We start from the raw sequence: 24,933 nt of genomic DNA on the forward strand, positions 1-24,933 counted from the left end.
ACCTGTCTTCGTCAGCGCGGGCTGGCAGAACAAAATAACACAGACTGGGTGGCTATCAACAACAGAAATTTATTTCTCCGTTCTGGAGGCTGAAGGTCTGAGATCAGGAGGCCAGCAAGGCCGGGTCCTGGCGAGGCCCCCTTCCGAGGCGCAGGTGTTCACCTTCGCACTGTGTCCTCACACGGCAGAACACAAGTCAGCTAGCTCTCTGGCCTCTTCCTATAAGGGTACTAATCGCATTCACGACCTAATCACCTCCCACAGGCCCTGCATCCAAATACCATGACACTGAGGATTAGGGCTTCCACAAAGGAATTTGAGGGGGCCCCAGTCAATCCATAACACCAGCCAGAACCAAAGGGAGGCACGCGGCGTGGGCATATTTTCAATAGTCCCCAAGAGAGCCAACTCCTGTTTCTGCCTACACCTGAGCCCAGTTCCCGTCTTTCTTTCTGACAGCATGTGATTCCTCCGGAGGCAGCAGAAAGCCTTTCTGAGACTTCAGTCTAGTTTTAGCCACTCTCCACCCAAACGACTGTTCAAAAGTGTTGAAATATTTTTTAATACTTCTCTGCCACTTTTCAAAAAATGAACAAACCATTGGGCAGCAGAAACCAGGAGAAAGAGTATTAAAGTTGACTCTGACGTTGTTTTCTGACACCTTGTCCCCACTAAGAGCTCCCTGCCTGAGAAAGACTAGAGACGACAAACAGCTCTTTAAAAGATGGCCATTACCCACTCAGAAGTCCTGTGACATGAAAAGTACATTCATCATCTCAGTCAATGTCTAATGAAAACCTCAGTCTCAGCCAGCTATGTTTGATTTCAAAACAACATCATTTGCCTCGTGGAAACAAACCAACCAACAAAAAAGTTAAAATGAAGGGCTGGCCCCATGGCCAAGTGGGTAAGTTCGCATACTCCACTTCAGCGGACTGGGTTTGCCAGCTCGGATCCTGGGTGTGGACCGACACACCGCTCATCAAGCCATGCTGTGACAGCATCTCACATAGCAGAACTAGAGTGACTTACAACTAGGATGTACAACTATGTGGCGGGGCCTTGGGGAGAAAAAAAAGTTAAAACAAGATGGTTTAAGTAAAAAAGAAAAAGCTTTTATACCAAAGTGAAATAATATTATATAGTGATTTAGTATTACAATTTCTTTGCTTTTGGATGGTAGGAATAGTTCATTGAATTTCTTCAGAAAGTCCCCAACTATGGAAATGACACCATTAACCACACAGACCAGCACGCGACTTGGATAGTGAAAATGTGGCATGTTAGTGACTGCGTGGCAAACGTGGTCCCTTGGCGCTTTGAAAGTCAGCCTTTTGATGGGAGTGAGAGTCGGCAACCCGCCTAATTTGTGCACATGTGAACTGAAATTACTGATACAAATGCATACAGAGGGTGCTCACTAGGGCATCTCTTTGTGGGGGCACTGGGAGGGGCTTTCAAAGGAACAGGCTTTGTCGGCCAGTCACATATCAGCTGACCCCATCCAGGCAGCTGTCATTCTCCTCTAATTCAGGAAACTGTCTACAGCAATCAGCTGCAGTCCCTTTTATTGTCCTGAACCAGAAAATACCCTGCAGGAAATATTCATCAGACCATACTCACCCTTAATCAGAAGGAAGAGAACACAAAGCAGACATTCTAGGCACCAACACCTTACCAAATGATCCTCAGTGTAGTGAATACTTTCCCTGATTTGTTTTTTGGGGGATGAATCACACTGCTTTAAAATATAACCGATTTCTTTGAATGTACAAAGTATCTTTGTTGGGAAACACTTATTTTGCTACACAACAATCTTCTCGGTTCTTATAATTTCCTCTTTCACCTGGATTTGGCAAAGAACTAAACAGTGTGTTACGTGTTTGCCCTGGTTCCTTACAGAGAGCAAAGATGCATTAGGGGACACATGAGCTTACTTGTGTAGGATATTTCTGTCCCACTCAGCACCCACACTTACAGAAGGTCCCAGACAGCCTGGGGTCTATCAGCTGACTGTCCACCAAGTAAAAAAGGTAAGCAATGCCACCCTGGATTATTTCAGGTGAAATAGCTGCTGGACATGTATCCAAACTTGGGTAGACCCAGGAATTTCGGTACATTTCTGCAGAGTAAGTGAGGCAAAGATGGCAGCCAGATGTGCCATGCACAGGCCTGCCCCTAAAATACATATCCCAGGGCAGAAACACCAGTAGAAGTCCCCAACTCACAGTCCTTCTCTTTCCATACTTAGTTCTGTCCCACAGCACAAGCATCTTCATGCAAATGTGGGTGGATATACCAATGGACCCAGGGCACATCCCTTGCAAATAGCTGTCCCTTGGACCCGGGGGTGCGCACTCTGGCCTGGATCTGGGCAGAGAACCAGGCAGACCTGGGAAGTGGGCTTTTGGCTGTCTGGGAAGGAAACTCAGCGTCCTGGGAAGCCAAGGAATGGACTAGAAGTGGGGTGCTCGCTTTGTGCACCATGGGCTTCTTACTCTGTGAAAGGAAACATATCCAGCCAGGGACGGCCAATGCAGAGGCCTCTAAAGCAAAGGAACTGAGGCGGCCCCTTGTCAGGGTCTCAGGGCAGTGCTGGCTGTGGTCTGTGAGATGGACCTGGGGGATCTGGGTCTGAACAGTTTCATTTCTAAATTGAGGAGGTTTGGACCACAGGATTGCCATGCTTTTCTCCAGACCCAATACTGTGGGATTCTAAGATCCACTTTGTCACTTTTGATGGCTCAATCTCAAACACTGGACAAAGATAATAAAGAAGAAAATATTACAAAAATTCAAATGAGTATAAAGGTCTTGAATCTCAGCCTCTCCAGTTAAAGAGATGAACAATGAGATATTCTGATTAATTAATGACCTGGTTAACAGAGTCGTTAGATTTATCTTTCACAGGTGACTAATTATCAACTCATCAGAGTATAATATACACTGAACATCAAAAGTATAATCAACATAATCATTAGATTATGAATAATTCAAAATATCTCCAGTTTTCCAAGGGCCATGACCTGTACGCATCAGAACTGTGTGTAATCAACATTGTGGAAATGTGGACAAGCAGGGTAAGTCAGAGGATTCAAGTCAACAGTTTTCACGATAGCTAAAATTTCAAATGCCATTTCTATGAATTGGACAATCTCTTCCAGGTGCTTTCATTTGGTTTGTTTTGCTCCTGATAAATTTTGATGGAAGCAGGCAATATCAACCTCTCCTGAAGTTCATCATTGTCATAAGACATGGAAAGCCCACACACAGAAAAGCATTGCTGTCATGAGACACGGAGAGTCCACTTACAATGACCAGCACTGACCTGTCCTTTCATATCTGGAGCAATGGGAATGGTAGGCCAGATGGTTGAGTAGATGCCAAAAAACACCAACCAGATCAGCATGCTTCCCCAGACAGCCAGATGACTGAACTGCAAAGAAAACACACGCTCAGGCAGGGCTTCTCTGCTGGCACGGGAGAGCCACTGAACGCCATCGGCCACAGAATCCCTGTGTCCAAGCTGCCTTTCTTTATGGAAAGATTTCGACAACTCATCAGTTATTGGAGAGTTCCATCTTTCTAATTTTCTTGTCTCCAAATTTTGAACAATGAATTCAAGTAACCAGTGGCCCTGAACTCCTCTGAAGATGAAAGTGCTTTTGCTGCTACAGCTGACCTTCCTCCAGATCCATCCCATACTTTTGGCAGGCTCTCTCCATTCCTCACCAGTGTTTGCTCCAATTTGGAGTTGTATAAAACAAGGTCTCATTAATCTAGTAAGAGAGCACTGAACAGACCAAATGAACAAGATGTTTTTATTTATCATTTTGAGACTTTGATTGTTCTTTTCATTTTCCAAAGAACTTTTAAAAAATCTGGATATTAAAAAATCTGGAATAGATATCTTAACAACACCCTTTAAGAATCTACTGAGTTGTAAATTTTTTCTCCTTTGTCCTCTTAATGTGATGATCCTTGCCTTCTTGCCTTCTTCCACACTCCATAATCTCATTCATCAGCAAGTTCTGTTAGCTTTTTAAAAAAAGTACATCCAGAATCTGCGCCCTTCTCACCACCTCCTCCTCAAACATCCAGGCTAAGCCAGCATCACCTCTCAGGTGGGTCAATTTCCCTTGTCCCTTAACAAATCCCCGCTTCCACGTTAATCTCCCACCCCTCCCCCATTTTCTCAGCACAGAATTCGGAGCCTATTTAAATAGCAGTGACAGAAGACATGAAACATTGGTCATAATCCCCAAATGTTGGAAATAATCAAAGCGTCTAAAGTTGGGGATAACGATAGAAGTTAATACTCTTTAATCATGAACAAGAATCATATAGAAGCATATTTTAAGGTGTGGAAAATGTTCACGATATATTTTTAAGTGAAAAAGATTACAAAACTATATGTTCTGTAATGCATTACCTTATTAAAAAATAAACACAGAGAACAAAGTTTGGAAGATGATACAGCAAAGAGTTAACAGTAACTATCTTTTGGGGGTAAAATTAAGGAAATTATAATTCTCCTTTTTGTGGTTCTGTATTTTCTGTGTGTATTTTTTCTTTGACAAGGTGCATATACATTTGAAATGAAATGACTGTTAATAGCTTAGATCTGTATTAAGTGTCAAGCAAATGCATCCTCAGGAAACTTTGGATTGCAAATTTGCCCTGATAAAGATCAAAACACAATTTTAAATATGCAAAACTTAAAATAAGATAGCTAGATATTGCACACTGTTTTCCCAAGGCTTAAAATGATTATCAAACCATAAAAAAATACCTATACTGGAGAGAAACAATTCTAGAGAAAACTTACTCTAGTCCAAGCTGTAGTTTCCAAACCAGCTTTCAGACAAACAGTCACAACGACATACTGTGAAAAGAAAGAGGAATTTGGGAAAACATATTATCCTCAGTGAGTTATTTTTACTTCCCAGGAAAAATCCCAAGGCTCCCCTCTAGAGGCACTGCCCCCAGGGCAGCTGTGCATGGAAAGTGCCATCTTGGGAGCTAATTCTCTAGGGGTTAGTTTTAGGGCATATACAGGCAGGTTTACTTCAAGAAAAGCTCATTTTACTGACTATCTTCTCACAAGTAATAGTTTCTTTTGCCCTTTTCTTAGCTCGGAGGCTTTGGGGAAAATGACCTCCTTCAGCACTGTTTTTTCACAGGAGATCTGAAATGGTCATTTGCAGAATGAGGAAATCTGTTAATCCCTTCTCCAGAAATCTTGACTCTGCACGATCTTCTCTAAAAAATGAGGTAAGATTTCACAACCATTCTGAGCTTTAAGAAATCTATAACATACAGTTTAAAGATTTAAAACAAATAGTAATGAGGAAGGCCTCACATAAAGAATTTCCAGAGGCAGAACCTACACACAGGCCACTTAAGAACGGTTCAAGAAACAGAGAGAGAAACTTACCGTGTAAACAATATTTCCAACAAATAAGTAGTCTGTGGCATGACCATTGGCCAACACAGTATCTAAAAGACAAAGAAGTTACTTTTAACTTCTGGAACAGAGCACTGAAATCTATTTTATTCAGAACATAAAAACAGAACTTTAGGAACGCTTATCAAAATACAAGGGAATTTCGAAAATTGCGTCATCTGTGATTCTAATGCCTTCTCTTTCTAACTCTGAATTTTTTCCATCTTACATTTTCTGCAAATGAAGCAAATGAACAAAGTTAGCTTTCCAACAAACCAAACAACCAAACACTTGATCTGCATTGAAATTTACTTTTTTATAAAGATTAAAATCTCCCTTTGTTGGGTTAAAAAAAAGGGATAGAATAAAAACATCTTATCTCTTTATTAATGTCAGTATGAGTCCTTTTCCAAGTGTTCATTTACTACTCATTTTTAGTTTTTGCTAAATTGAAATTATAGGCCAATAAAAGAAGATGTCTACCGGAATACAAAATCAATTCATAATTATTGAACTCAGAATTTTGGAGGGTATTCACTACTCATGTTCTGAAATGCAACTACATGAACTTCTGGAGTCTATAAATTTGGGGAATGCAGACAATCCAATGAGAGACGTCTGGAAAATACAACTAGGATTTTGAAGCTTTAATTTTCATGTCTTTTCCACTTTTTTCTTTGTTATGGATGACTATTACAACATATATAACAATCACTAAGGCGGCACTCTAATAGAATTGTCTAATTCATGTCAGCTAGCCTGCTGTGAAAAATCTGGTTTTTATCCGGAGGGGTCAAAGCCTGTTTTAAGATCAGGATGGTTTCTTCGGATGATACGGCCAATCTCCTTTTATTCTCTTTTATACTCAGATTTAGATCTGTGTCTTATAGGCCAAGTGTATAGGGATTTTTGTGTTCAAATTTCCAACCCAATAACTGCTATGCACACATATTTGGGCTCGCCAATTTATCCATGTGCTTGTTGAAGATTCCAACTCTTATTAAAGAATCAAGATCTGTTTAGTTTTCTGAAACACTGTAATGATCAAGTAGCTTCACAGGCACAATATGGAAATTGCGTGGCCCTGGATCCAGCTCCACGGCATGCCCTTTCTCCTGATTCTAGATAGGTAAATTTGTGGATGAGGAAAGATTAACCCACCAAGCAACATCGTGGGCTGCATTAGGTACAGACCTAATCTGAGGGTTTCCTTCATCCCAGGAGAACAGAGAGAGATATGGCCACTGACTTAAAAAGGAATGACCTCAAAGCCTAGGGGAGAGGTGGTGGAGAGAGACTAGAAGCTTAGGCAGGACTTCATTAAAAGGAAGCAGAGAAAAAGTTGAAAAAGTAAGAGAGAGGCTAAATTAACCTCAAGAAAGCAACACATTGATGTATTAGCAAACAGTTCTTCAAAACTGTGGGGGTTCACTTTTCAGTAACTGGTCCTAAAATTGATAAATGCAACACTTTTAAAAGTATGCCTCAATCAAAAACACTTGAGATTAGACAGGAGACCATTCCTTTGATTCTAACAGAGATTATAGTCTTGAAAGTGGTAACATTATTCTGTCATTTACTCAACAAGTATTTATTTAAAGTCTACTTTATGCCAGGTACTACTATGGGAACCAGGGAGGCAAAGACCCTGTCTTCAGGAGCTCACATTTATAGCTGGGGAAGCAGAACATAAATACACAAACAGATACACAGTAAAATGTCAGGTGTAATAAACGCTACAAAGAAATATAAGGCAGGGTAATGGAATCGAGAGTGACAGGGGCTGTTGTTTTAGATAGGGAGTTCAGAAAAAGTCTTTTTGGGAAGGTAACATTTGAGCAAATCTGAACAGTATGAGGGAATGAGTTACATGATTATCTAGAGCGAGATCATTCCAGGCAGAGAGAAGAGGAATTGCCAACAGTCTGAATATAGACAGCATTGATAAGCTCAAAGACCATCACAAAGACCATTTTGGCTGGAAACACTGGGAGAGTGCTCAGTTACAGGGGCAAATTAACGTAGGCCATGGTGAGGAGTTTGGATTTCTTGGCTAATTGTGCTAGAAAACCACAGGAGGATTCTGAGCAGAGTGAAATGGTACGAGTTATGCTCTTAAGGGAATAGTCCAGCTTTTATGGAAGAATAAATCTTGGACAACCAAGAATGGAGTAATAACAAATGCAATGCCAGTTTGGAAATACATCCAGGAGGGCGATGCTGGTGGTGTGTAGAGCTGTGTCCAATGTGGTAGCCACTAGCTGCCACAGTTGTTTATATTTAAATTAATCAAAATAAAACAAAAAATTTAGTTCTTGCCAAGTCCTGGGGAGGAGGGGAAAAATGAGGAGTTATTGCCTAATGTGTACAGAGTTTCAGTTTTGGGTGATGAAAAAATTTTGGAATAGAGAATGGTGATGGCTGCACAACATTCTGAATGTAACTAATGCCTCTGAATAGCACACTTAAAATGGATCATAGAACTAAAACTACAAAACTTATTAAGATAAAACGGGGTAAATCTTCACGGCCTTATTTGGCAATGGTTTCTTAGATATGACAGCAAAAGCACAGTGACAAAAGAAAAAGATGGATCAGCTAGATTTCATCGAAATTAGAAACTTTGTGCTTCAAAGGACACCAGCAAGAAAGGGAAAAGACAACCTGCAGGATGGAGAAAGCACTTTCAAATATTTGATAAAGAACTTATATTTAGATATATAAAGAACTCTTACAACTCAACAATAAAAAGATAAATAACAATTTAAAAACAGCCAAAGGATATGAATAGACACTTTTCCGAAGAAGATGTACAAATGAGTGCATGCAGAGATGTTCAACATTAGCCATCAAGGAAATATAAAATCAAAACCACAATGAGATATCATTGAGCCACTAGGGCGGCTATAATAAAAAAGAGAGATAATAGGGGGCTGGCCCCGTGGCCGAGTGGTTAAGTTCGCACGCTCTGCTGCAGGCGGCCCAGTGTTTCGTTAGTTCGAATCCTGGGCGCGGACATGGCACTGCTCATCAGACCATGCTGAGGCAGCGTCCCACATGCCACAACTAGAAGAACCCACAATGAAGAATACACAACTATGTACCAGGGGGCTTTGGGGAGAAAAAGGAAAAAATTAAAAAAATCTAAAAAAAAAAAGAGAGATAATAATAAGAGGTGGCAAGTATGTGGTAAAATGATAACCCTCATATACTGCTGGTGGGAAAGTAAAATGATACAGCCACTTTGGAAAACTGTGAGGAAGTTCCTCAAAGGTTGTGTATAATTACCATATGACCCAGCAATTCCATTCCTAGGTACATACTCTAGAGAAATAAAAATATATGAATGAAACATAGAAAAACTTGTACATGAATGTTCACAGTAGCATTATTCACAACAGCCAAATGTCCATCAGCTAGTGAATGGATAAAATGTGGTATATCTCTACAATAGAATATTAGTGAGTAATAAAGAGGAACAAAGTACTGATGTATGCTATAACATGGATGAACTTTGGAAATCTTATGCTAAGTGAAAGAAGCCAGTCACAAAAGGCCATATATTGTATGATTTTACTTGTATGAATGTTCAGAATAGGTAAATCTATAGAGACAGAAAATAGATTAGTGATTGCCAGGAGGTGATGATACTTTGGAGGAAATGAGGAGTGATTGCTAGAACGTATGGGGTTTCTTTTGGGGGCAATGAAAATGCTCAAACATTGATTAAGGTGATAGTTGCACAACTATGTGAATATATTAAAAACCATGGAATTGTACACTTTAAATGGATGAATTGTATTGTATGTAAATTATATATCAATAAAGCTGTTATTTAAAAAAAATCAGTTCCTCAGTCACACTTAGTCACATTTCAAATGCTTAATAGCCACATGTGGTTAGTACTATTGTATTGGACAGAACAGATACAGAACGTCTCCATCATCACAGAAAGTTCTGTTGGACAATCTATTCCAGGCCATAGTGGTTATGTTGGAGGTGGAAACAGGTGATAGAAACTGGCACATATTTTGAAGGTAGAGATGATAGCATTTGTTTATGATTTGGATGTGGGGTGGAAAAGAACGTGAGGAACCAAGGGTAATTTCAAGGTTTTTTTCCCCGAGTAATTAGGGAAACAGTGGTATCATTTACTTGAGATGGAGAACACTGGTTCTGGTCACATTAATCCAGGAATAGTTAGGAAAAGAGTAGCGCAGGAAAACTTGGTAAGAAGTGATCAATATGTTAAATCCATGAAGGAAGAACAGATAAAGTGTGATGCTATGCAAAATGGAAACAAAAGGATATTTAGAAGTATGAGGTGGAGAGAAGGAGTTGGGTTACTAGAAAAAACCCCAGGAATGAGTGAGAAGCCCTTGTTCCAGCCCTGCTCTCCTCTTCCAGCTCTGCCACTATTTAGACTTCTAAAATTTTAGGTTCTGAGTCCCAGTTTCCACATCGATAAAAGGGGGTTTCCTATCAGATGCAGAGGATGATGATTCAATTATCACTATGGTTCCTTTCAGATAGACAATTCCAAGATTCTAAGGTCCACATTCTTAGGTGCTCAATCAGCTCAAGGTATTTAATGGGAGAAACTTGAGATCTTCGGATCTTCCTCCCATTTGATTGAGCTAGGATGTAGTTCCCAGTCTCAGCCTCATCCCACGTGTTCGTGAACGGAGGACAGGCACTTTAATTGAGAAGAGCAGTGGTCTGAGTGCCCTGAAGTTCATTCGGCTCTAACGGGGTCTAGAGAAAACTCTGATCAGATGGAAGAGTTGGAAGAGGTAGGAGACTAAGTTGAAAATCAAAGTTTACAATTTGATTTGACAACTTTTTGAGTTTCCTTTTAAAGCCAATATTTCAAATCTTGGTTGATTCATATACTAAAAGAAATAAATATACAAAGCATTTGTCTAATATGGAGGGTTTAGAATGTGTTTCATATTTTATGGATGTACACACAATAAACAGAAAATTGTTAGACAACATAAATTCCACATCGAAAATAGATAACATGTTACTCACTACATGACAGGCACTGCTCTAACCACTTTCCATACATTAGTGTACTTACTAACATACAAAATTCTCTAAGACATATAAAACTAATACATGTAATATTCCGGTAGGACTCCAAGCCCCCAGAGTTGAAGAGTATGAAGAGTCTTCATATCAATCCAGATGATATGAAATAGTAGTATTATCTGCATATTTCAGAGGAGGAAACTGGGGCAGCAAAGAGAAGTTAAATCATATGCAAAAGGTCACGCAGTTAGTAAGAAACTGTAAATGTTGTAAATGAGTTTGTTTTCATTAATTGAGTTAGAAAAATGATCTCTAAAGAATAAAAGGGGAAACAACTTCAAGGGGAAAAATAATTAGATTAGGAAGTACTCTTTTGAAATACCAACACCTAACGGGAAAGAACTTTCTCGGAGAGAACTAAAGTGGACAGAAAGTTAGATTGATGTGACAGAAATTCTGCACTACAGAAGGAAATATACATAAAAAGTGCACAAATCCGGGGAGCAGCAGGAAGCCCCTGAGACCTGAGCTTTCACTTTGAGTTAACGTGGGCATTTCATTAGTCCAGAGTTTCTCAACCTCACCACTACTGACATTTTTCCAGATAATTCTTTGATGTGGGGGACTGTCCTGTGCATTGTAGGATGTCTGGCACCATCCTTGGCCCCTACCCACTAGAGGTCAGTAGTACCCACACCCTGGATGTGACAACTAAAAATGTCTCCAGACATTGCCAAATATTCCCTGGGGGCAAAATCACCCAGTCTGAGAAACACAGCACTCGAGGAAAGAAAAAAGATGAGCTGGAAGAAGTACAGAGAACACATCTTGAAGTAAGAGTGCCTCATGTATGAAGAGAGCCCCGTTCTCTCCAGTCAGGCTAAGACTGCAGGAGAGCATGTGGTGGGACCTAAGTGTTTACACGACCAGCACCGAGAAACAGCGAGAGGCTTTAGTACAAAGTGATGAAATTCACAACGCTTGATGGCCTTTAAAAGGGGGCAAACTCTTTATCTATGGGACTGAGAGCTCACTTAAAATGAAGAGAGCACCTCATGGAGACCCTTAAGACTATGAACATTAGACTGGGGACGCGGCACGGACAGAAGAAATAGATAGGGAAACCTAAAGGACATTTCCAACTGTAGCTCCTAGAGCTTTATAATGGATTGATTTTTAACTTGTGATGATAGTAAAATGCTACTGGCATCACAAAAAATGTTTACACTTGAGGTAATTTGAATACACTGAAAGCAACTATTTGTGAAGACAGGATAAACCTAATATTTCAGTTCATCATTTTGGAAGGGTAACTCAACATTGCATTTCAGTTTTCTGCATAGGAAAGAGTATCTCCTGCCCCAGTCAAAACTAATACCATCTGGAAATAATTTATTCCTTGGAGCAGAAACTCCCAAACCAACTTGAGATTCTGGGACATGCCAAGAGCCTCTGAAGATAAAGCATCCTCTAAACAAGTCACAATCATCTCTCTGTACACTGTGCTGGGGAAATTCCCATGCAATAGCTTTTCTCTTACAGGTTATATTTCAACTGTTTTAAAGGCAAATGCCTGTGGGCATCATTCCTTGTTAAAACTTGCCAGTAACATACCCCTGAAGAACAGAGCAGACTTCCTAAGAAATCGTTGGAGGATGAACACATTAATAACCTACAGCTTGCTGAGAATTTGAGGCTAGAAAAGCCCATTTCGATTGTCCAGTTTATTCCTGAAGCATGTTGCTGACAAATTATTTCTTCCCACTTTGCTTAATCTTAGAACTGGTGTGATTCCGTTACCATACTCAAGAAAACATCTTTCCTGTAATATGGCTGTTTTTATTTTAGTTAGATATTTAGAATCTCAGCTGATTTTTTTTTTGATAGGGGAAAAATAATCCCCAAACCAAGGTGAGTAGTTGGGCTCCCCAGGCCAACCTTCAGAACGTTATTTAAACTCCCTCTGTGTAGACAATAGTAAGAACAGTAGTTCAAAGCAGGATGGGGTAGTGTAGATGGATCTTTGGGAGGAAGGGGGCGGTGAGAGGGGAAAGGACAATCAGGCATTAAAGAGCAGTCCGCAGAGGCAAGGAGGTAGACACCTGCCCCGTCGGGCGGGACGGAACGACGAGCTGCAGGAGATGGGGGTGGGACCACGGTGGTTTGTGCCAGACCTGAGGTCAGCAGCAGCCAAACCATGCAAGGCTTTAAAAAGGTCCCTATAAAAGAGCTCCATCACAAGTGCATGTGGAGAGATGTGATCTCACCAAAGCTTTGTTTTCCCACCTTACCCAGCAGGCTGCTGAGCACTTTCCCAACAGAAACCCATCATTAGCACACAAAGGCATAACAGAGCAAGGGGAGAGGTAAGAAGGATTAAGCTGCCTATTGCATCACAACAGCTGGCCTTTAACTGAACGATCTGAGTTCAGTTAGCCTTTTGCAAATCAAGATCAGATTCATCCAGATGAGAGCTGAAATGAGAAAGGAGGGTGTAGCCTGTCCCAAAAGTCCAGGGGAGGATTTCCACACAGTAAAGAACCTGAAAGAGCAGGAAAAATTCCCCATCTGCTTTGTTTGATAAAACACTGAGTCACATTTAGAATGATCTGACTGTGGCTACATATGATGTAAAACCTAATATAATGATGGTGTGCCTACTATACATCCAAAGTGCTACAAAATGACAGAGCTAGAAACACTGTCCTGAACAGCCAGCGCATTCTCCTAGAGGCCAATATAATGCTATGGCTTCAGAATCCACCAACCCACAGCAGCAGATCAGCCTGTTCTTGCAGACTTAGATTATCTGCAAAATCTGGTTGGATTCAGGGACCAACATAAAGCAGGATTAGCCAAATGCGGTTTAGAAACACAGTCACTAAAACAGACTATGGTGAACAGCTGAGACAAAACCAAATGGGCCCTCCACATTAGTAGTGGCAGCCCAAAAATGTTATATGCAAAAACCTCTTTGAAAGTATCTGTGGGAAAACCCACAATTTGTAAGAAACGTATGTCTCATTCTCTAAACAGAATGATGAATGATCAAGGAACTTACTTTACAATATTCCAAAGGGCTAGGCTGATGACATTTCATAAAGAAGCCATTTCAATTAAATGCTTGTTAAAAACATTACCTCATTATCCAGCGAAACCACAAAAATGTATTCAGAAATGGCTCTCACAAAAAGCAAAATTTGAAGACAAAGTTATAGCATAGTACTGTACGGTCAGGAAAGACAGGGTTTAATAATCAAGAAAACAGATGGGGTGCATCTAGATGTGTATCTTTAATGTAGTAAGAAGCCATGGAACACCTGAATTGAACACCACAGGCACCTCACTCCACAGAGAGATTAGGGTGGAAGTGGCACCATTCCCTTGACATCAAGGCATTTGCCAAGAATTTTGGTTGGAGAGCAGATGCCAAGTTTCTCCTGCTTTCTCTCTCCCACACTTTTGCTTCAGGAACTTTCAGCAGCACTAGTTCAGAGCAGAAAATTCTGATCCAGAATATTACCAAGGTCTCTTTTCCCCAACTCACTCTCTGGGCCTCTGAAGACTCCAGAGGTTCAGACGAGCTACGCTGCCAACCAGCTACTATGAGAGTAATATCAAGAGGGAAAATGTATTCCACGTTTCAAATAACTAATTTACAAATAAGCTCTTAGAACTCAACCTGCTCAAATGCCTGTACTGTAATTCAAACTATTCTCTCTGCTTCCAACACGATGTATTCATGAAGAGAAAATTTATTTTTTCCTTTCTCCATAAAGAGTGGTATAAAATACTGGAGAGAGTTTATAAAAGGTAGAGTTTATACAAGTGTTAGTGATTATAATTGCATTCACAACCAGTCCTGGGTTAAGTTCCTGGTTATATAAGCCTCTTGCTGGATTTTCTCCTTTCTACTCCCATTTCTGACGGATAAAGTTAAGGATATGAAACTCAAATTTCAATCTTTTTCTTTTTTCACTTTTGTTTACTAAAAATAGATTGCAAAAAGAAAGTAAAAATGACGGAAAGTAAACTTGGCCAATGTCAAACAGCCACCTAGTGAGACCACAGACTCCTTTCTTATTTTTGGGTGCACAGATAAATGACATTCCCCAGCCCTGTGTACCCAGGTGGGGCCCCGTGACTAGTTCTTGCCAATCAGACATGAGCCAAAGACATGGACCGATTCCTGCCAGAAATGGTTAAGAGCAAGCAATCCTTCTCCCAGCTCTCTCCCCTCCTAGTGTTCAGGCTATGGGTGAACTCAGGGGCCTATGTACTAAACGGAGCCCTGCTGTATGAAATGGACCCAGGGTGTGTTTTAATCAAGTATGGTAAGATACGCAGACATGGGAATGACTGTCATGAAGCAAGAAGTTTATGCTCACAGATCCCTGGAAACAGGAGAAGTGGGACGTTATGCAGGACCACAAAGAGAAGCAGCAGGGTCAGCCAGGAGGCAGAAGGGGAGAGGAGAGAGCATGGCCCAGAGCCTTTATTGGGTTTTCACAGGACAGAGTGGGCAAGGCAGGGTAGGGATGCTGTGTGAGCTTAGGATTGGATAGTTTGAATAATTCCAACAGGCTCTGGGTTATAGGGTGATCCCTAGTTATCTGGTACCTGGCCTCAGGGTGATTTAGGGCACGGGGGATATTGGCTTAGTGTGTGAGAGTTTGATGAAGGAGATGGTTGGGGGTGTGGCTCTAGACTGGCTGGTCTTTATATCAAAGACAAGCTTGCAGCAGGGTTGTTTGCTCTCTCTAGGCATTAGCTAGCCCTGGGAGGGACAGTCTCTCCAGGATCAGGACTCAAATGCCAGAGCATCAGAATACAGAAAATAAGAAAATAGTCAGTACACTCACCAACAATGCATTCCTCCCTTTGATGGGGTCATGAGCAAGAAATACGCCTTCACTGGGTTAAGCCCTGAGATTTGGGGTCGTTTATTGCAACAGCTATTCCCACCTTGGCTAATACACTGTGATTCGACTTCCTGATAAAGTTATAAGGGTGAAATTTGGGGACTCTGGCTTGCATTTCTTACAACATTAAACCAAACCCTACTGTTTAAAATACATTTAACATAGAGTCTACTAAAAGAGACATTGAAACATACAAAATATTTAACTGAATGAAAACAGTGGCCCTACCAACCCAATCTGTGTTTCCAGAGAACAAGGCTACAGAGAAGTAAGGCAGAGCAGCAGCAGAGCTTTACCTTGCCAGCTCAGTGTGCGTGAAACAAACTGAAACGGGGAAAAACAGTTTGAATTTGAAAACCTGGTTTTATTTTAAGTGTATTACAACAATGGAGTTGGTAACCAGTTATTTAGATTTATAAGCTGTAGTTTCATTTGTGTAAATCTACAAAGCTTCCAGAGTGTTGTGTCTTTCCAGTTTTTAGTGACCAAGTTCCATTTCCTTCATTCATATGCTTCGGGGTTTTATGAATGTCCTCCACGCCACCCTGTCCTCTCAGCAGGAGCTTCCAGATGGCAGAGGCCCCGTGGAGGTACTATTCCCCTTTTCTGTCCCATTTAGCATTTAATGTTTATCTCTGGATCTTTTTCATTTATTTTAGATCTTTTAAAATCTGTACACAGTATGGTCAGCAACTTTTAAAGGGGAACAAAATGTTGGCTTATTGTTTCACATACCTTATTTTAAAATATAGTATTTTGTTGGTAAACTACGTAACTGGAACAGCACACTCTCCTAACAGGTGCAGGACATAGAACAATCAGGCAGATCAGGGAAGTATTAACTGATGCAGTACTGGGTCCTTCCAGCTCTCCCTCCTAAGTAGGCAGCTCTTTAATCCACCCACTGCTGCTGTCACTACCCCAGACCACGCACCAGCCAACCAACTGGACTCAACAATCATCCTCGCCAGTGTGGTTACATTAAAATAAATCAGATACATGGCTCTCTGCTTATAACTTATCAATGGCTTCCACTAAACTTACACTACAAAAGGCTCGCTAGTCCCAAAAGGCCCGGAAAGGTCTGATCTCTTTGTCTCCATCCTTACAATCACAAGGCAATCTGTGTCTTACAACCTTGCCCCCCGATCCTCCATCCACATATGCCTTCATTCACTTGGAATCACACCCTCTCACTCCACGTTATTCCCACAACCTGAAACCCTTTCTTCTCTACTCTTTACCTAGCTCACTCCTACTCACCTTCAACTCTGTTGTCACATCCTCCACGAAGCAATTCTTAAAGCCGGGACCAGGTTAGCTTTTCTCAGAATACATTCTATTTGACTGTGACCGTCCTCTTTCGTAACACTTCTTGTTCCATCCTGCCTTCTCTAAGTGTAAGTGCCGTGAGGGCAAGGACTTGCCTGTTCTGTACACTACTGCATGCCCAGAAACTAGGACTGGTCCGGCAGAGGGAACATACTTGTTTATCTTTTTTCTCTTTAATGAATGAGTTTAAGAAGTTCAATCTCAGAGAACAATGGCAGTCTTGCCCAAACTTAGCTTAATGTGAAACGATGCAAGTCATCAGGATTTACATGATATAAAATAGCCAGATTTACAGTAACAGGTATAGGTCATAAGTAGTTCAAGCTAAAATCACCCAATAATGCCACAGGCAGAGAGAAGCACGCTACGTTTCATTCTATATACGTACACTATTATTTCAGTTTATAAAAAAACCTGATCTTACAGTAGTACATTTATTAAAAAGTATAAAATAGCCTTCTCCAAAAATGTTGAAAGACTCTGTTGCTTAATTAGTAAAAATACAATAAGTATCCATACGGTATTTTTTTCTTCTGAAAAGGGGTGGGAATGGTTTCCAGGGTGTGGTCTGTGAGGCATTGAGAACAAATTTTTTTAGAAATTTTTCTCTGCTGGTAAGTATATTTTCTTTCCCATCACCTCCCTCTTAAAATGCATCAAGAAAAATCTGAAAATTTCCTTTATTAAAATCAAAACTGATTTTACGTCCTTTTGCCAATAACCACATTCCACTTCAAGGAGGGTTGCTCAAATATGCAGACTAGATAGACCAGTGGAAAACCTGAGTGTGGCCTGACACCAAGGCTCTTGATGAATTTCAGTCCCTGCAAAGGTGACATCTCTAGTTTTAACCTAGAGTCATCTTTCAGATCAAAGGGTGGGAGCTGCAGGCAGGCCATGGGAGTAAGCATAAGGTTGTGATGGTTGGAAGAAATCTGATTTACTGAACTGCTTGAGTGGAAAAATTTATTTTGAAACTTGAAATGAATCATCACAAACTCCATCAGCAAAGGAGAGCTTTGAAAAGTCTATCCAAAACCACTCAAAAATAAGCAAAGCAAAATTCTTGGAAGCTTTCTAAGGAATGAACAACGTGCTCACACCTTCTCAAAAATATTTCTCCCCAACAATTATATGCCCACAGTGAATAGCACTGATCTTGTACCTAAGCCTCTCTCTGTGGAGAGTGGAGAGAATTTCCTAGTAAAATTCACTATGTTTGTGATATAATCCACACAGTGCGAAACAATGAAATGAAGCTACTCGAGGGACCCTAGTCTCTGGTCAGGGAAAACCACCCTTAGGGCTCTGAGTGTGGGCAGGATCTGGGGGTGGAGGGAGGCCTCGGGCGCTCTTCAGATAGATCAGGGTCCCCAAGCTTTGAAAGTGCCCCAGTTTATCTCAAATTGGAGTCATGTCCCTATGCCTCTTTGGGGGTGAGGTAAATACATTCTTCTAAATGGCAATTCAAAGTGTAACAAGAACTCATTTATATTTAGAACAGTAAATCAGCATATATAAATAAGTAATTCAATCAGCGGCCATATTGGTCTTCTCAAATTTGCAATCTTTCCTGATTTCTACCAGTGACTCCCCGTGCCCGACTCCCCCAAATATACCCCATGCTCTTGACAAACCTTATGTGTTTCTCTACATAGTAGTCATATCTTATTCCGAGGCAAACGCCATCATGTTGCTCTCCTTCCTCGAACCCTTCACTGAGAAAACGTCCCCACCTGGGTTTTAGTGATCTTACCTCACCTAACTTCTCTGCCGTAGCTGTCTCAACCAGGGGTGCTGTCGCTGAGCTGAGAGGAGATGTGGGGAATGTGTGCAGATGTGTTTTGATTTATGGTGGCACAAGGATGGGCAAAGAGGGAGAGGAGGGTACCAACATTTACTGCCCAGGGCCAGGGATGCTCAGTGTCCTGAAATGCTCATCAGAGGCTGAACAAAGTCTAGAATCCAAGGCCTCCCCATTGGGAGATACCGCGCATGGCCTCTTCAGGTGATGGGCAGCACAGGTCCTGTGTGCTTGCTTATTCTGGGCCAGGAATGCTCTTTCTCGCCACCTAAACCCACACCTCTCCTGCCCCACTTGATCACCCTCTACTCGTATCTTTCAAGAACCTAAATATCACTTCCTTGGAGAAGACTCTTCCTTGATCCACTAGACCAGGTTGTGTCCCTGTATTATAAGCTCCATGCGCAGCCTGGCAGCATGCTGATAATTAGCAATTACATATGTAATTCCTGATCATCAACCTGACCTTATGTAAGGCCCCAGAGGGCACGATGTCTATTGCACTCTCTGTGTCTGGCACATCACAGATATGCCATGATTTTGCTGAATAAATAAGTTCTTCTCAAAACATATTCCTACTTCCTGGGTTTAACCTCCTGAAGCTCTCCCCTGGACACCCAGAGACAGAACCAGATTCTTGCCACCAGTTCTCCTTTTACCATTCATCCTACAAGACGTGATAGAGTCATTTCCCCAAACTGCTCTGATCAATACCCTCCTTGATCTAAATTCTATGCTGACTCTTCAGTGCCTAAACAAGGAAGTTGCAGTTTCTTAAGCTCAGGGTCGGAGCCCTCTACAACCCAGCTTTCACTGACCTTCTCCATCTTTTCCCCGTCTTACTCCCTTCAAGGACTGAACTTCTGACCACCTTCCACACCTGCCCTAAAGTCCCCCATTTTGCTTGGCTCTTCCCTCCACTTCTACACATCTCAATCCCACTTGGACTTTCAGGCAAAGCCTAAATGTTACCTCCATTAAGACTCCCAAATGACAGGTGTTTCTCTCTTAGCCCTCTGAAATACAATAGCACTTTACCTGTATTTTATTTGAGACAGTTATTTTCTAACTTGTTCTAGAATTATCCATGTGGGAATCTAATCTCCCTGACCAGACTACAGATTCTCTGAAGGTAAGACCCACATTGGTTCTCTTACTTGTCACCCTTAGAATCTACCATAGTGTCTTGGACAATAAATATCATATGAATGAGTTTAATGAGCAATAATGCAATCATTTTTGCTCTGTACTAATAGTGAGAATTTAAAAATTAATTCTAAAATATTCATTCAATTTGTTAGAGGAAGTCAACTAATGAACTAGAACGCCAATGGCCTTCTGTTGTTCGATGCCAAATACGCTTAATATTTGCAGTTTATTTCAACTTAAACAGTTTCATTCAATAGGTTAATGTTTCCAACACAACTAAAAAAAAATATCTATGCTGAAGGCTCAATAAATATAATGAAATAATGACATTAATGATGATGGTGATAATAACAAAAACTGGAAAAAAATCATCCTATTGGCTTGCTGCTAGGCAAATTGCGAAATTTGAGGAAAGCAGATATGGGTGGCAGAAGCTAACTTGTAGTTTACTTGGTGATATCTCTTAGGTAGACTAGTAACGGTTGGGAGTCTGTCTCCTTTTAAATATAGAACACATTAGGTCATTGAATGGATTTACCTAATGGAATCTAGGTAAACTATAGTAATTCCACCATAAACCTCAAGCTGCAATCTCAAAGCACATAGTCATAACCCCAGGATTAGAAAAACATTGTCTCTACTGCAAAATGGGGCTATATTAGTTCCTTTGGAAACAGGCAAGTAAATGATCATCTTGTAAAACTTCTGATAGTCCAACAGTGAGCACTTTGGAGTCAGGATCACAGTGCGATGTCTAGAAAAAAAGGGTAGGAGGCTAGAGAGAGTGCTTGTGGTCAGCCCCGGCTATCTGCCGTCTCTTCCTACCTACGAAAGGCTAGGCTCAGGGAGAAGAAGACAATTGCCAAAACCATTCTCACGCTCATTGACATTGCTCCCCATCATCAGTGCATCCTGATACAGAGGGCTGCTTCTATCACCAAATTGTCACAGCCTCTAAGACAAAACTACATACGACACTCTTATATTTATAAACTGTTACTTACAAAACCATTCCAAAATAAATTAAATCCACTATGAAAAAAGAAAATGATTCCACTAGAATGTCCCTTTTGAGGTGGGGCTAGAAGGAGAAAACTTGATTTTCTGACTTAGAGACTTCGGGACTCTTGAAGGCAAAGAAGGTGTAATGAAATTGAAAGAACAGGTCATAGGGTCTAATAAATTGGCTCTGCGTGCACTTTCTCTCACTATCAGTATTTAACAGGTTAAAGAATACCAGCGAGGATGAGTCATTTCTGTTTGAATCACAAAACACATTGACAGAGAAACAAAGAAGCTTGGAAACTCCATATTCTTTGGTTCTCTGAACAATAAAAGCTCCTGTCTAGTCAACATTTGGGGTAATTTTTCCCAGGGGGATTATTACTATTTGAGAGGGATTAAAGAGTAGCATTCTAGTAATACATTTTTGTTTTCTGAAGCTAAAAGATATGTCTCTTGAAGGGACAACGTTTCGGATCTATGAAGAAGTGTGAGCAAACACAGAGAGGCCACATTTCCCACAGACCCTCTTCGAGCTCCAGGGAAGACTAAAACCAGTTGGGAGAATCAGTCTGCAAATAAACTTTACAAGTTTGCTTGAAAAGTGTGTCAAAGAAAGGCGACTACTTCAGAAAACTAGGTGGAAGATGAAACTTTTACAAGATTTGAGGTACTCTGCATACAGGTATGTGAGGTTTGGAAAAGGAAGGCCCAAGCAATTAACAGAAAATTTCAAACTCATGGACAAGAGGCATCAATGTTTCACTACAGTACAGTGCTTTTCTTCAAGATCCTCGACTCAAATAGTTATTAAAAATTAAGCTTAGAATTCTTAGTATTTAAACTTTCCAGGCAACTGGAAAGAAAATGTGTTCTCAGAGCCAGAGTGGATGAAACCTACAAGCTGTAAACCTGAGACTAGCTCTCATTAGATTTTAGGTATGTTTTTCTTCTAAAATTTGTTCTTGTGATTTCCAGTTCTGCAGAACCGGGAGAAAAAAACTGTGAACAACTGGCCCCAGGGGGACTGCAAAGCTACTCGCTGACAGTTGAAATCCTGAAGCCGTTACCGTGCTCCAGCGCCTTCATGGGAAACCAGAAGAGGATGAGGGAGTGGACCAAGGCGTTGATGCAGTGACCCCAGAAAACCTAAGGGAAAACAAACCAAGGGAGTCAGGAGCTGCCCACAACTCTTGACCTCTGTGTAACTCAACAAACGCCTCATTGTGAAGGATACTGGCAGTGTGCTGCACGGTTCCAGAGGTAGCATATTATTCTTGAAGTTAAAAAAAACCCAGCTATTTCCTCATTTTTACATACAAATGACTGGAGTATCTCCAGATAATATTAATTTAGTACAAAGACCTAAATATTTATATACACATATACATAGACTAATACACAATCTATCCATATCCAAAAGATGAATTATGATCCACTTTCTTTAGAATCATTAAGAAAGACAACAAAACTTTACAATAATCCATAATTGTTAATAACAGCCTGAAATTGTGTACTTTTTGAAAGCTTTAAAAACATTTTAAATGTAAATTTTTACATGGCATTCTCATTCTTTACTTTTACTCCTTAAAATCCGTCCCATTCCACTTTTTCTTTAACTTTTAGGATTTTGGTTATCACACACATTTAAAAATTCTGTTTCTTTTAATACTTGAAAGGTCAAACAAAAGAACACAAAGTTTAGTTTCTTTTAAATTATAGTTTCTTAAATGCATTTCAATCATCCTTTAAGCACTGAGATGCCAGAGCTACTAAAGCCACACTGAATTTATTTAATAATCTACAAATTGTTCTGGAAATTGTCATACAGTTTGATCCTAAATGGTGCTGGAATAACCGAAAATAATGAAAAAACTATAAGACAATAGGATTTTCCCATTTTAAATGTTCATTTGTTTTCTACTTTTTCCCTGACCTCTGCACCCCGTCCCCCCCCCCAAAAAAATCTTCAAGGCGCCTGCAAGTCAGTCTCAAGGGCATTCCCAGCCCTACTACCTTTGAAATGGGTCCGCCCCTACTTACTTCCTACCTTATATGGCCTTTGAATTCAAACTCTGTAAAAAGCAGATTTGATTTATGTAAATAATGCAAAACAAACAGACCATATTTCCCGATGCCAGAATCACAGTAAACAAGGACTGATATAGTCATCTAGATCTCCTTGTGTATAGAAGATACTAGAACCAATAGGATGCCTTTCATTTTTTCCAGTCTTGGACATGCCTATTATGCTTTCCCCAAAACAAAGCAGCTCTGAAGGGAGACTATCAGTAAGACCTGGCTCAAAACGAAGCCTCCAGAGATCCTCCCCTCACCGAGGACTCCTACAACAGCACTCCTGAGGCCCCAGAGCTACCCGCCGCACATGCGGCCAGCACACAGCATGTCAATGGCCTGGGCAATGAACCTCTGTTTAAACTTCCTAATCCCCTCCTGCACCAAAACCTAAGACAGAAACGTGGCAGTGCAGTTGTGTTCACATCGTTGCCTCCTCTGCCAAGCTGGGCACACGTCTTCCCTTCTGGCAGGTGGCACTCAGCTGCGCTGCCACACTTAGCCATCACTGCCAGGCTCAGGGAGAGCCCCTCTGCCACTCATGGGCAGAATCCTGTAACACCTGACCTAGCTTCTGCCTGGCTCTTCTCAGGACTGCCTATTCCTTTCCTGTCTAGATGCTTTTCCTTTTCTGATTCTCCAGACTGAAAAAAAAAAAAAAAAACCCACGAATACCTGATTCCTGTGTTCACAACTGGCCAGTTTTACTCATTAGTTAAAGAAACATTTTCTTTCAAATGAAAAACCAAGCAGTGGTGGCGAGAGGGCCCTGGGTGCTGCTGGCCACACTGATGTCGGAGGCATTGTGTCGGAGGCACTGATGTGGAGAAGAGGACAAACAGGAGCCCAAAGAAGCGCCACATGCAACGCGGAAACTTCCTTTCCCATTTGGCACCTCAAATTCACTGGGCTTGCTATATTGGGAGAGGGCCATGGTCTCAACTCTTTTCAAGTGCTCCCTCTAAAGCCCCGGCGTCTCACGGGCAGATAACAGGGCTGGAAGAGAGAAAACAGCGCTCCACTGTTTGAGGCGACAATTCCGTAAGCACACTCTGTTTACCTTTGTGTTGAAGCCTTCGGCATTCTGGGTGATTCTGTAGAGCTGTGGAAACCTGAGCATGCTCTCCTGAGTGCAAGACCTCTCGAAGATCCCCAGAGTGAAGGGTGGCAACGCGGTGAAAATCTGTAGGAGAACAACGAGCCATCAAAAGAGGCCCTTCTGAGTCACACAGCCCAAGCGACTCAGTTCTACGGAATGATGACTCAATTTTCAGTCAAGTCCAAACCTGAGGGTCAATGAGTCACCACTCCCAGACACTCTCCCACCAAGGAAATCAACAAAAGACCATTTTTAGCTGTTACTCGTTCAGCATAAAATGAATACACCGAAGACTAAAAACATCATCACAAATACTTGATTAGCCAAGAAATCTTGTTAAATTCACAACTACCTTCTGTTGCAAAACGAGTGGTGATTTAGAATCATGGCACAGTCAGCTGTGTGAAGTGCTGTCTTTTCCGGCAGTGCCAGCCGAGGCGAGGTTTTACAACTTCCCATCCTAATGTTATATCGAATTTCAGGAAGCAAGGCATACTTTATCCATTCACTCATTTGACAGATAGTTACTGAGAATGAATTATGGGCCAGATACTTTGATAAGCACCAGGAATACAGAGATTTATAAACAGACGAAGAAAGAAGGAAAAGAAGCAGGTCCCTGACCTCCAGGAACTCCGTCTAATGCAGAGGTGGGGACAGGGCAGCTGGCAACAGGCATATAAATAAACATGTAAAACACAGTGCTCTGCAAAATTACTCCTGCGGAAGAGGAAGGAGATGAAGGGAGGGTCAAGAAAAGACTCCTGGACCAAAGAGTATCTGACCTGTAAGATCTTGGACCTATAGGATTTGGCAGGGTGCTAAGGGATAGGGGTGAAGGGGTGCAGAAGGGAGCATTCCTATGAAAAGAGCATCCCTCACAAAGCTTCAAGGCATGAGTGACCATTGCACATTTGGGGGGAGCTTCTAAGACATGCAGGATGGTGGCCGGCTGAGGGCATGGTGCCAGGCAAGGCTGGGAAAGAGACAATCTCTTGTGGCTACAAACTCTCGGGCAGATGGTGCCTCCTGAGACTTGTCCTTTTACCTGTACTCTTGGAGTGTGGCA

The 24,933-nt window shown here is 41.3% G+C and overlaps 1 protein-coding gene across 1 annotated transcript in view; it reads right to left on the minus strand.

Annotated features, from left to right (window-relative positions):
• ATP8A2 (ATPase phospholipid transporting 8A2) overlaps positions 1-24,933 on the minus strand; it is a 589,227-nt gene that overhangs the window by 148,956 nt on the left and 415,338 nt on the right. Inside the window, exons 29-33 of the mRNA XM_046664988.1 lie at positions 23,826-23,948; positions 21,760-21,838; positions 5,438-5,499; positions 4,829-4,885; positions 3,329-3,436 (exon numbers count right to left, since the gene is read on the minus strand). Coding sequence (XP_046520944.1) covers positions 3,329-3,436; positions 4,829-4,885; positions 5,438-5,499; positions 21,760-21,838; positions 23,826-23,948 — 429 coding nt within the window. The remainder of the gene's footprint in view (positions 1-3,328; positions 3,437-4,828; positions 4,886-5,437; positions 5,500-21,759; positions 21,839-23,825; positions 23,949-24,933) is intronic.

Source organism: Equus quagga, chromosome 6, assembly GCF_021613505.1.
Source record: "Equus quagga isolate Etosha38 chromosome 6, UCLA_HA_Equagga_1.0, whole genome shotgun sequence".
In the NCBI taxonomy this organism is placed as follows: Eukaryota; Metazoa; Chordata; class Mammalia; order Perissodactyla; family Equidae; genus Equus; species Equus quagga.